Raw genomic sequence first — 14,388 nt, forward strand, 5'->3', positions numbered from 1 at the left:
TATTTTATTCTTGTGCATAGTAGACTAGATATTTTTGGTCCGTTGCGTCGGGCGTTTCTTCTTGGCTCGGGTCCCGGTTCCGGATTTTCGAACGTCCTCTCGTACTATTTTATATCGTGTACTTTGTGTTTCGCAACTTGTACTTTTGTAATTTTGAGACGTTCCTCATCAATAAATTGAACCTTTTTAATTGTATCTTGTACATTTGAGCATTTTGGACCTTTGCGTCTTCAATTCGTTGTTTTCGCCTTTTGTCTTCGCACTTATTAAATATAAACGAATATTACTTGAATATGGAACAATTACAACTAAAATCTTGTCTTTCTTGGGGGATAATGCTATGAAATATATGTTCCTTTTTAGTCTTATCAATATCCCCACACTTGAGCGTTGCTTGTCCTCAAGCAATACAGTCTTGAAATAAAAACATACAAATCACTTCTTTATTCTTCACACTTTGTACATCAGTGATTTTGATAGAGTGGTATAAACAATGATAGTAACAATATGATTAAAGGTGGGTGTGTCTTTTATAGTTGCCTCGGGTTTAGGTCAACGACACTGGCAATCAAATAGCCGATTTACTTTCGGTTTCCAAAGCAAAGTGCACATTTGAAAGGCGGTTTACAGTCCCACATGACTATAAAAATTTAGATCCTTTAGGAAATTGGATCTTTATGAAAACATTTGATCTTTTGAAAATTCAAGCTAGATTTTACCCTGAACAAGTTTTCTGATTTGACCCACCATTGTTGTTGCAAAATATATTTGTGGATCAATATTTTGGCTAAAACTTTTAGGCTCGTGTAATCCACTGCTATCCCGGTATCGGAAAGCACACATCCAGTTTACTTGTTCCGTATATTACCTTTCGGTAAACTACCGTCCGGTTGTAAAGGAAAGCGATGAACAAGAAACTGTTAAGGCAATGTCTAATGACATGCAAATTTTCATGGTCTTTTTAACGTGTCGGATGCTAGAACTATCCTTGGTAGGAGCAATAGTAAAGATCATCCTATAATTTTTCGGTCTGGCACAAGGTCCTGTCTCCGACCATGCTATGCAACCACCGTTCTTACGGTTGACACCCGATTTGGTTCAGGTGACCTAATGAATTCCAGGTGAATTCCTAGGATTTTACGTTCAATGGTAATGAACGCATTGAAAATGGGTTTTCAGAAAACAAATCGGTTTGTAATTTTGATCAAAATATTTTCTCGTTCAAGCTCGAGTTTAGATTTCATTGAATTCCATGAGTTTGAATTCTCAATCTTTAAGGTCAATCTCAAGGATTGAGTAATATCAGGCTTAAAAGCTGATTTTTAATCTTTAAGGAGATTATCCTTTCTGGGGATCTGATTCATTAGTCTTATCAAGCTAATTTGCACGGTGCCTCCCCATTGTACGAGATAAATCCTTCTCATGGTTAGGATAAATCTGACCACTTGGCGACCCTGTTTGATGCTGAGGTCCGTGGATTTCCTGCTGATTTTAGAGATGACTTTACTAGATTTTTCGTCAACCTACAGCTGGTCTGGACGACAACTTCCTGACCTAAATCAAGAAGCGCGTGTCTTTTTCGGAAGACTTTACTTCCTTCTAATGATGGAATTGATTCATCGTGTAGATCCATCTTTCTTTCAAAAGTATCACAATAAACCGGGTAAAACTATTAATTTAGTTCAAAACAAAAACACCTGTAATAACTTTACAGAAACATGTGATAGATATTTTTGAATAACTTGGTACATTCTCCCCACACTTAGTTTCTTTCTTTGCCTTTTTATTCTCCTTTATTTCATTTTAAATGAATTCAAGCGTTTTGGGTTGTTTCTCAATTTATGTCCTTTTCGAGGTAACGATAATTTCGGTATTAACACCTAGTTTTCATCGTTCATAAATATGTATAAACATGATTTTGAGTTCATTTAATTGAAATTTTTTCAAATTTTCACAAAATTTCGGCAAATAAACCAAGTATAAACCCAAGAGAATTTATAACCCTTCCCCACACTTGAGATCATGCAATGCCCTCATTTGCATGAAATCAGACTATAATTATAAATTCATGAGGGTGATTAGTGTAGAAAAGTGATTAAGAATACCTGGTTTGTACTTACAAAGCTCGTCGAATGATAGATGGCGCGCCTCACCGTTCATTCCTTCTTGTTTTATCACACATGTTTTTCTTCAAAAATGGTTACTTTTCTGAACTATTTGCTAATCTTTGAAAATGCGTATTTTACCCTAAGTTATCATGCATGTTTATTAACGAGTTATGCACTAACCCGAACCCCTAATTTAACGTTAAGTGGGGTTAGACTTCCCTACACTTTAGCTGACGATATGTGAAGTCGGTGGAATAAGTTCCTCGAATTAAAATAGTGAGCCAGTTATTTATATCTCGGGTGGTGTATAATATATCAATGGGTTTAAAGTTTAGACTCACCCGATCGTCACTACTTAATTCTTTTTTAAGTGTAGCTTTTAGTAAATGGATATGTCTCTTTTCTGGTTCTTGGTCAAATGGATCGATATACACCGACATACCTATTATAGGGCGGACAATTCCTAATATTTCCTTCCGTTTATTCTTGGGATCAAAGTTTTCACCTCTATTACCTAATTGGGTAAAATCCGAGGTGTCATTATCTATTACATCTCGTGGTTCATCTTCAGTAGATGACTCCTCTATTGAGAATATTGGGTTGGAAGGTTGTGGAATGGTGAAGTTCGGTTTGGTCTCGAGGGTAAAATTTTCAACGTTATCGTTTTCCCAATAGTACCAATTTGTCTCCCTTACTTCATCTTTATCCATTGATGGACTGATGATTTCGTCGGTAGAGGCTAATGTGTCGATATGTTGTGAATTTGGTAAGACTGAATAAAAAGTATCATCGGGATAGTTGGTGATTTCGGAGCTCTCGAATTCATCAAAATTCGATGATTTGAGATTTTCTTGCACACGACTCCTCAGATCAACAGGTGTGTAATCTGATAGAGTTTCAGCTTGCCGGTTTACAAACTCTCTCATTTGTTCCTTTTGAGCATCAAGTTCTTCGAGTTTGATTTTCATATTGTCTAAAGAATTTTCGGACACGTAATTTTCCTCGTCTTCTGGTTGTTGAGTTTGGATATATTCTTGGGAATAATCCCAGTTTGAATTGCGTTCTTCATAATCGTTCCATTCAGGTTCTGTGGGTACGTAATTTTCCATAGGAACGTAATAATAACATTCCCATGTTGAGTGATAATCTCCACAAATTTCACAACCAGTTATTGTTTCGTCATTTGTGATCCAAGATTGACTGAACGAATTATCATCAACACTCGGTTGAGAGTATTGATTTAATTGATTTTGGAGTTCAAAAAGAGTTTCCAAGGCCTTGTTTTCAAAATTTTCCATTTTATTGCGACGGCCAAATTTTAGCTACATTCACAAATGATCCTATTAGTTATAAAAATAGAAAAACTTATATAAGTTGTCCAATTAATAGACTTTTCTGATTTTTGCCCACGTTTCGAATAGCCAAAAGATGCAGCAGGTAGCCAGGACCCTTTAAATCGGAAGCCCACAACTAGCCACTAACAAATCCAACTATTACTACGAACCAGAAAAATGTCAACGTCCATTAATTTAACCACTTAAATAATTTTTCTTTCCGTTTGAGATATTAGATAAGAAATAGAGAAAATTCTAGGTCCTAAAAATTAGAGTGTCGAGAAAATAGAAAGAAATAGATTGCGCGTCGAAAAGTGTCGAAAAATAAAAATAAGAAAGAAAAACGTCGAAACACGGCGTCGCAAAATTCTAAAGCACCTAAATCTTAGTCTAAGGAATGAGCACTTAAGGGATTTTACGGCAAAGCCTAAAAATTCTAGAAATAAAAATTAAAACTACGACAAAAACTAGACTTAAAACTAAGCACGAACGAATAAAAATACACAAATTACGCTAAAACGATAAAAAGATACAAAATATAAAAATATATAAAAAAAAATGGTAAAAAGTACAATTTTTATAAAAATATAATTTTTATATTATTTTTATTAAAGATATCAATTTATATATTAATAAAACTAATTAAAAGTAAAATACAAATAAAACTAAAAACTAATTATATTAAACAAATAAACTAACTAGGGTTAAATATAATAAAATTAAATAATATACCGTATTTAATGCAAAAGTAGGGTTGTATGTGGCCCTGTCAGACCCCTCATGCGACTCGCATGGGGTTCAGGCTAAGGGTCATGCGAGTCGCATGACCTCCAGAGCCGGTTCAAATGAGGGGGGTCAAATGACAGGTTCAACCGTATTATTTATATTTATTTATATTTTCTATTTTATATATTAAATAAAATATATATATAATTTAAATAAAAACTTAATATTTTTATAAAACTAAAAATAGAAATATTTGATAATTTTATAAATAAAAATCTTAAAACTATATAAAAATATATATATTTTTTTTCGGTTTTTTTTTTTTTTTTTTTAAGTTTTTTAATTTTTAGGATTTTATATTGTTTTTCTAAAAATGATATAAATATTTCGCCGACTCCCCGGCAGCGGCGCCAAAAACTTGATGTGTGTAGCGTGGGGTTACGAAATATACTATATTTTTAATACGGAATGCTACAAAATTTAACAAGTTTTAATTAAATATTTACAAAATGGATATACCAAAACCTTGCTACAACACAATAGGCAGTGTACCTAGTCGCGGAGTAGTATAGTTTTTAGTAAGTTCGGTTCGTTCCACAGGGAGACGGGCTTATGAAACACTTATTTTTATATAATTATATTTGTACAAAAATATATAAATATATATATAATAATATATAAAAGTGGGGGTTTTACCGTTTAATGACCGGTTTGTCGATTTATATTTTAAGCGAAGCGTATAGTAAATGACGATATTTAAATAACAATATAAAATAAATAACAATAATTGAAATGACAATAAATAAAAGTACGAGAAAAAAAATGAAATAAAATATATTATGCTTATTTAAACTTCCGTAATCATGATGTTTGACGTGTTGATTTTAGTTTATTGCCCATGGGTTAATTGTCCTTTGTCCTGGATTATTTAATATGTCCGTCTGGTTTTTGTCCATAACAGTCCATCGGTCATAAATTTAAAGTGCGAGTGTCCTCGTCAAATTATCCTTATACCCGAAGTCAAATATTCCAACTAATTGGGGATTCGAATTGTAACAAGGTTTTAATACTTTGTTTAATGAATACACCAGGTTATCAACTGCGTGTAAACCAAGGTTTTACTACTTTGTTAGCAATTACACCAATTACCCTTGAATGTAATTTCACCCCTGTTTTAATTATTCTAGTGGCTATTAATCCATTCCCGTGTCCGGTTAAATGAACGATTATTCGTACATATAAATACTCCGCCCATCGTGTCCGATCGAGTGTAAATGGTAATTTATAGGGACGCCCAATTGTAAATCTTTATATTAAAATTAACAAACTATCATTTAGTTAAACAAATATAAAGCCCGTTAATAGCCCATAGTCTAATTTCCACAAGTGTCGTTCTTTTATCCAAACCCCAATTATGGTACAAAGCCCAATTACCCCGTCTTTAATATTTAGTCCAACATCATGATTACTTTGGCTCAAATAAGCATAATAATAACTTAAGTACGAGACATTAATTTAAAAAGGAGAACATAACTTACATTGAGTATTTATCGCGTAGTGTTACACGGACAGAGCTCCGACTTTAAAAACCCGTAAAAATAACTTTTACATAACCCAAACTAATCTAATATAAAATTGGTGTACGACCCTAATTGAATTTGGATTCATTCATATAATTCCACACTGATTGTACGAATTGGAGACTAAAAATGATTCCTTCACAGGTCTGAAAGTGATTTGAAACAGAATAATGTAATTTTCTGTATTTATTTATATAAGTAAGCGTATTTATATTTATATATATATTATATATATAATCAGTATATTTATATATATATCTGTATTATATGTATATATATATATATATATATATATATATATATATATATATATATGTATATATATATATATATATATATATATATATATATATATATATATATATATATATATATATATATATATATGTATATATGTATTTATATTTACCTGTTTATAATTTTGATTATATATATATAGTTCATAAATTTAATATTGATAATGTTATGAAATATTAATACTAATAAAATAATAAGTATTAATAATAATACTATCGAAATATTAATAATAATACTAATAATTATATTAGTAATAATAATAATAATAATATCAAAATAAATAACAATAATAATACAGATATGATGATATTAATAAATTTAATAATAACTAATAATAATGATGACAATATATAATAATAATCTTATTAATGATACTAATAATAATACTAGTTATAATAATATTATTAATGATAATAATAACATTAATAATAATAATAATAACACAACTCAAATTTTATATATATATATATATATATATACATATAAATATATTTTATTTTAGAAGTAATAATATTACTAATACAAATATTAATATGAATATTAACAATAATAATAATGATGAAATTAATGATAACAATATTAATATATCAATTATATTCAAACTTTTAATTAAATTTAATATAATAATAGTATTACATATTATTAGTTATGTAATACATATAATAATACATTTGAATATTTAATATTTTTATATTAGATATATTACAACATACATATAATATTAATTGAGTACAGAATTCATACATATATATTTATATATTTATTTTTATAACATTTTATTTATCTTGTATATTACTTTACATATTTAAATCAAATGATTAGATAGTATTACTTCAAATTAATATATACACACACACACACACACACACATATATATATATATATACATATATATATATATATACATATATATATATATATACATTTACATATATATATTTATTTACATATTTATTTACACACAATTGTTCGTGAATCGTCGGGAATAGTCAAAGGGTAATTGGTTACATAAAATAGTTCAAATATTTTGAGTCTCGATTTAATAGACTTTTCTTATCGTGTCAAAATTATATAAAGATCAAGTTTAAATTTAGTTGGAAATTTCCGGGTCGTCACATAGTTCTAGTAAGCAATAATTTCTTAGTTGAGAATCGGATAGGATTAAATCGGGGAAGTTATAAATTTTCCTTTTTTTTATGAAGAATGTTGTCCGACAAAGCTTCCCAATTTAGTTCCCATAATTTGAGTGGATTGCTTACATTGCAAAAGAGTAACATTGTGACAAATAACTCACGAAGTTGTGAACCTGATGCCCAGAGTTTTGCTTCAGAAATAGCTTCTGTCCATTCTTTATCGTCATTAACTAAACCATATGCGAAGCACGCATCTTTAAAAGTGGGATGTAATGTACCGTCTACCGTTCTAATTTCCTCAAAAGAGCGGGGGCCCTTTACTATATTCAACAACATACGCAGATAGTAACGTTCCCCTGATGCAGGATTTGAGTACATAATACGGCCAATGCAGGTTCTAACTTTTCTCGGGGTCCAGATTCTGGCGTCTTGATTCCATACATATTGTGTAGGGATTTTGACATTAGTTAATGTGCGTGCATTTGTATCTTGCTTGTTTAGCTCAAACCATTGTGTGAACATTGTTTCTTTGATGCTCTCCCTGCGAAGTAGAGCAGGCAGCTGTTGTGAATCACGTAACGTGATGGATTGTTGATTGGGTAGATTGAATGACAATTTGATCACAGAGGGTCTAGAGTAATGAATGTCGTATGAAAATAATCTCCAAACAGCTTCACATGGAGATAAATACCGGCAAACTAAATAATTCTTAATTTCGTCAACGGCAAGAACATTTGTGCCACTTGAGTGTTCCGTGGGAATCAAATTTTCTTGTATGACAATTGTTGCGTGGTCCGGCCCTTTGTTTAAGTATTTGAAAAGGTACTTTATCGCACGAGATCTGTTACACCACTCTACATTTATGTGCGCATTGTATTTCAATAGAAGATATCTGTTGTAGGGCACAACAAAACTGTTATCAAGGGCAATGTTGTTTTTTTGAAATTTCACGTTGTTGTTTCGGCGCCTGTAAATAACGTACCCTTCTTCATCAATTGTGGTTTCGGTGTAAAATGGTTTTGGAAAGTGTTTTGAACATTGTTTATCAATAATGCAAGGAGCATCCATATGTCGGTCACCACATGGACCATGCAACATATGTTCAGTAACCACTCTGAAACCTTCTGGGTCATGCATTTACGAGGGGATTTCTGCTGAAATTAGATCATCAATGTCCGATGGTGTTTTGCATTTGTAGGCACGTGTTAGCCATATTAGCATATGAACATGAGGTAAGCCACGCTTTTGGAATTCGATGATATATATACCTGTAACAATAAATTTGAGTTAGACAATTAAGGTGTGCGTGTATTGTAACAATAATGAAAAACATGAGAAAATATGGAATTATTATTCTTGTGATGATTTTTGATCACCCTACCTGCTTGACATGTGCCGAAAATGTGGGTCTTCATTATATCAGTCATGAGAGCATCCAGTTTTTGCTTGAATAATCTAGCGACAATATCAGGACGATCTGCAGCTCTTTGGACATCAATAAAGGAGAGCATATCTTCTATTTCAGGCCATTTGGGATTAGAAGTAAAGGTGATGAATAAATCGGGGTTATCGAACTCACGACATAAAGCCATTGCGTCTTGGTAATTTTGTACCATGTACCGTGGGCTACCTGTATGAGATGACGGCAAGATGATCCGCTTTCCAATTGAAGTGGCCAAGGTGTCACCCCTTGTAATAGCATCGCAAACGTTATTGTATAAGTCACTGCGTAGTTCATTTTGGTGGTGCCGGAGCCACTGTAGGCGTTGTTCTTCAACGGATGTATAAGCGTCGACCAAATATTATTGGAATAACCGGCCGCCTCTTAGGAGGGTTGTCCCATCGGCTTCACGTTGTTGAATTCTATAACAATAGTACTCTCGCATGGTAACGTATCCGCGGTTCGTTTGCCTTCTTCAACTATTATTTTGGTATGGTATCTCTTCATGATAGCCGGTCTCACCATATGGAAAGAGGAGAGGGTACTGTAATGCCATGTAAAGTTGGTGTAATTTGGATATCCTTTGTGGTGGACAATTCTTTTTTTTTGCACAATGAATTCACGTAAAGAATTACAATGACCAAAGTCAATTGTAATTAATGCCGCAACTTCAGCAACGTTTGGTGTATTATATTGGTGTGAGTTGGTTATCATAGCAAGTAAGCGCAGCTGACAGTTGGATGTTCTGTGGTTAGCGCACCAATCTCGTGCCATGCGGAAAGCTTGTGTAACAGCATTGCATTCATCAAACATGGTAATGAGATTGTGGGTGAGGTTTTTGTCTATTGAATCACGTGAATCGGAACCTAGAAAAGCAGACATGCGATTTCTAGCTTCGTTTTGTGTGTCATAAAAGTAAAGTTGTGCATATCTTGGTGGCCCTCCTTCCTGGGGCAAAAGTGAACCAATTTTATGATACGTTTGACCGCTTATTCTAAATGTATAAGGGCCTCGGCCCCGGTTCACAGAGTGGTCTATTTTTGCCCCGAAAGAAGTAAAAGAAAACATGCTGTTGTATATCCTTATTTGTTCTCTGAATTTTGCCGTAGATGGGTTGTTATAATCAAGTTATGTCCGCAACAACATTGGAGGTTCCATGAGTTTAGGAAGTTGAACTTTACCATTTTGGCAACACATTGAGAAGGACGGCTGTGTAGTGTTTTTAGGTTTGTTGTTCCTTTCTTCATACCACATTGTTGCTCCACAACTCTGGCACTTAAATGCAGGGGGACCTTGATTATGATAAGAGATGTTAACACCTGCACAATTAATAAACACATCAAATGGAAGGAACAGTGGGGATACGTCTGTAAAATATGACAATTTAAAAAAGATGAAAGGACCCGTTCATATACATTATAAACGATTCACAATAGTTGATTACATTGCGAGGTATTTGACCTCTATATGATACATTTTACAAACATTGCATTCGTTTTTAAAAGACAATCTTTCTTTACATCAAAAATTGACAGGCATGCATACCATTTCATAATATCCACTATCCAACTATAAATTGATTTAATAATAATCTTTGATGAACTCAATGACTCGAATGCAACATTCTTCGAAATATGCTATGAAAGACTCCAAGTAATATCTTTAAAATGAGCAAATGCACAGCGAAAGATTTCTTTAACACCTGAGAATAAACATGCTTTAAAGTGTCAACCAAAAGGTTGGTGAGTTCATTAGTTTATCATAATCATTTATTTCCATCATTTTAATAGACCACAAGAATTTCATTTCCAGTTCTCATTCATATGGTGAACACCTGGTAACCGACATTAACTAGATACATATAAGAATATCCCCTATCATTCCGGGATCCTCCTTCGGACATGATATAAATTTCGAAGTACTAAAGCATCCGGTACTTTGGATGGGGTTTGTTAGGCCCAATAGATCTATCTTTAGGATTCACGTCAATTAGGGTGTCTGTTCCCTAATTCTTAGATTACCAGACTTTAATAAAAAGGGGCATATTCGATTTCGATAATTCAACCATAGAATGTAGTTTCAATTACTTGTGTCTATTTCGTCAAACATTTATAAAAGCGCATGTATTCTCAGTCCCAAAAATATAAAGGGTAAAAAGGCAAATGAAACTCACCATACTGTATTTCGTAGTAAAAATACATATAACTTCATTGAACAAGTGCAAGGTTGGCCTCGGATTCACGAACCTAAATTAATTATATATATTTATGTGTTGGTCAATATTTGTCTAACAAATTAGGTCAAGTCATAGTGTACCACAATCCTAATGCTCGAGACTAATATGCAAAAGTCAAAAAAAGTAAATTTGACTCAAAATAATTTCCAAAAATCTATACATGATTAATATATAGTTTAAATATCGTCGTTTTATATTTTTAAATATTTTTAAAAGATTTATTAGAGTAAATAATATAATTTATTTATTAATAAATAAAATTTTATATTATATTTATATAATAAAATATACTTTTATATATATTAAGTAATAAAATTTATAGGGTTCATTTAATATTATAAAGATAATATGATAGGTATTATTAAAGTAAGTTATTACACGTAGTAAAATATGTTTGTAACAAATATTTATTTGATAAAATAATATCTATAATGATAGTAAGTAAAAGTTGTATTATTTTGTAATAATAATTATTATTATAAAAATATCAATATTTATAATTACTAAGATGACATTATGATAAAACGATAATTCTAATTATGATAACTTTAATATTTACGATAATTTTAAAATTATCTTTAAAATAATAATTCTATTTAAAATAATAATAATAATAATGATATTTTATAGTAACAATGACATTTCTATTAAAATGATAATTTTTGTTAAAATGATAGTTTTAATACTAATGATAATTTGAATAATAATAGTAATGATAAAAATAATAAGAACGATAATTTTATCTAAATCAATATCTTATAATATTTTAATTTCATCATGATACTCTTACCCATTATTTCCTTATCGTTTTGTTTAATTGCTTTTAATCGTCTTTTATATCGTGTTCGTAATAATGATAATAATAGTAATCAAAATAATTAGGTGTTACAAATATTTGTTTTAATTACACTAATATTAATAATGATAGTTACTATAACATTATTAACGATAATACTAATAATTATCTTAATGATAATATAGTAATAATAATATTAACAATAACAATAACCATTTTTAAATAATGATATATATATTAATAATGATAATAATAATAATAATACCAATAATAATAATAATAATAATAATAATAATAATAATAATAATAATAATAATAATTGGATAATAATAATAAAACTAATTATAACTTTAACGATAATAACGATAGTAATAATAAAAAAATAACAATTTTTTAATGATAAATCCTTTTATTGATAAAGATAATAATAATAATAATAATAATAAGATAAAACTAGAACGACGATAATAACGACGATAATAATAATCATTTTTAATAATAATACAAAAATTCGATGGACTATAACTTCAAATCCGTTCATCGAAATCATTCGATATCTAAATGAAAAGTTCTTAATTTTTTTGCTAGCTTTCCAACGACATGCATATCTTATACCTTATCTCAGTCGCATATATAACTAATTCAGGATTCAACATAACCTAACTAAAGGCAATATCAAAAGTATAAACATGCATAATCCTATATACTCGAGCACTAGTCAGGGATACACTATTAGTATGTAAAAGTTAAATTATGAGTACTCACGTATCAATATTGAGATTCAATATTGCAGGAAAGGTACGTAGACGCAACGGAGATGATAAACACTATATTGACCTCACGAGCATACCCATGAACCATACCCAATCACCTCCAAGCTATAACCCATAATTTCCTTAATCCAATCCCACTCGAAAAATAATTTCAAAATCACTCGGACAGCACTCTGACGTAATATTTTATGTATACTAATAATATCTTGAAATAATACGGAGTAAATATATATATGTAAATCGCTTGAGAGAGTTTAGAGAAAAATATTTTCAAGTTTCTATGAAATAATGAAACCTATTGAATTCTATTTATAATATATTTTTGAATTATTAAAGTGAATTATTAAAGTATGAATTATTAAAGTGAATTATTAAAGTATGAATTATTAAAGTGAATTATTAAAGTATGAATTATTAAAGTGAATTATTAAAGTATGAATTATTAAAGTGAATTATTAAAGTTAAAGTAAAGTAAAAATAAAGTAAAGGTAAAGTTTAAGTATAGTAAAAGTATAAAACTATGTACGTATAATACGCGTATAAATATATATAATATTAATTTAAATCTTTATATATATTTAATTAAATAAAATATAAATATCGTTATCTTTATCATACTGGTTAAGTAATGAGTTGTCAAAAGTGGTTCTAGATATTTATAAAAGTTATATACGTTTTAATAATAAAGTTCTTTTTAAACTGAAAACGTTTTTGTACGTTTGAAACTAAATCAAATAAATATAATAATTTTGTTTTCCAAAACCAAATATATTTTTAAGAATCATTTTGTTTAAAGGTTAAAATAATAGAAATCGTTATATCATAAAATGTTTTAGAAAAGTAGAATCATATATATTCATAATAGGTTTCAAGTTTTTAAATTACAGTTTGTTGGTGAAGCATGGGATAAAGTTCAAAGGTTAAATAAATGTATGAAATCATCTTAATGAAAAATGTCGAGTTACTTAACTTGTCGATATCCAGCATCTAAGTTATTTACACTTCACGTTCTTACTTATAAATCACTTTACCATTTTCCGAATGTTGTCAAAAAGAATAGATTTCTTAAATCACAGTGGACCTCATAACATAGACCCGTAATCATATCATAATGTATCTGATAAATCAATCATTTGATATTATCTTCTAATTCCATCGATAAACATATTGAAACAAATACGTTCATGTAAAGTATTATACGTTTAATACTTTATTAATATTCTCAAGTTATAATATATATATACATATATATACATATTTATTTATATATAACGGTTCGTGAATCGTCGAAATTTGGTCGAGGTTATAATGAATGTATGAACACAATTTAAAATTCTTGAGATTTAACTTAACAAACTTTGCTTATCATGTCGGAATAATATAAAGATAAAGTTTAAATTTGGTTGGAAATTTCCGGGTTGTCACAGTACCTACCCGTTAAAGAAATTTCGTCCCAAAATTTGAGTGGAAAGGTCATGAATGATAATAAGTATGTTTTCATGATGCATACAGGCTGAAAATTAGAGTTTTATCATCAGCGAATAATTTGGATAAACAATCCGTTTATATGAAGAGTACGAATGAAGCTAACATAGAAGAGTGAAATGAGTAAGTGTAGATTCATCTTATCATTTGACGTAGATATGATTGATTTCCAGATTTCAAGGGATTTGAAGAAAATCTTTGTAATAAGATTTGATTCTCCGGTAACAAAAGGAATTAGGATCCGCTTTAAATGCGATCGTCCATTTTAATTGTTCTGTCGGAGATTTTGTTATAAATTCACCTCCTTCATTTTCTTACAACTCACACCTTCTGTTGATGCATTTTATGCAAGTCCCTAGACATCTACCCACGTCCATTGCAGGTACAACAGTTTACAGGCCACCATGATCGTTCGTTATTATCCTATCCGTGTTTGTATGTGGTTACAGCAACTGCAGGAACGAGATTTGGATGTTTGA

General features: G+C 30.2%; 1 protein-coding gene across 1 annotated transcript; it reads right to left on the minus strand.

Annotated features, from left to right (window-relative positions):
* Positions 1 to 7,220: 7,220 nt before the first annotated feature.
* On the minus strand, positions 7,221 to 8,276 carry LOC139867547 (uncharacterized). Its single transcript, XM_071855945.1, has one exon. The coding sequence runs from the start codon at positions 8,274 to 8,276 to the stop codon at positions 7,221 to 7,223; it is 1,056 nt and encodes a 351-aa protein (XP_071712046.1).
* Positions 8,277 to 14,388: the final 6,112 nt, after the last annotated feature.

Source organism: Rutidosis leptorrhynchoides, chromosome 1, assembly GCF_046630445.1.
Source record: "Rutidosis leptorrhynchoides isolate AG116_Rl617_1_P2 chromosome 1, CSIRO_AGI_Rlap_v1, whole genome shotgun sequence".
Lineage (NCBI taxonomy): Eukaryota > Viridiplantae > Streptophyta > Magnoliopsida > Asterales > Asteraceae > Rutidosis > Rutidosis leptorrhynchoides.

What these genes read in the sequence shown, in the direction of transcription:
- LOC139867547 (XM_071855945.1), bottom strand. Translation starts at nt 8,276, where the DNA reads ATGTTGCATGGTCCATGTGGTGACCGACATATGGATGCTCCTTGCATT.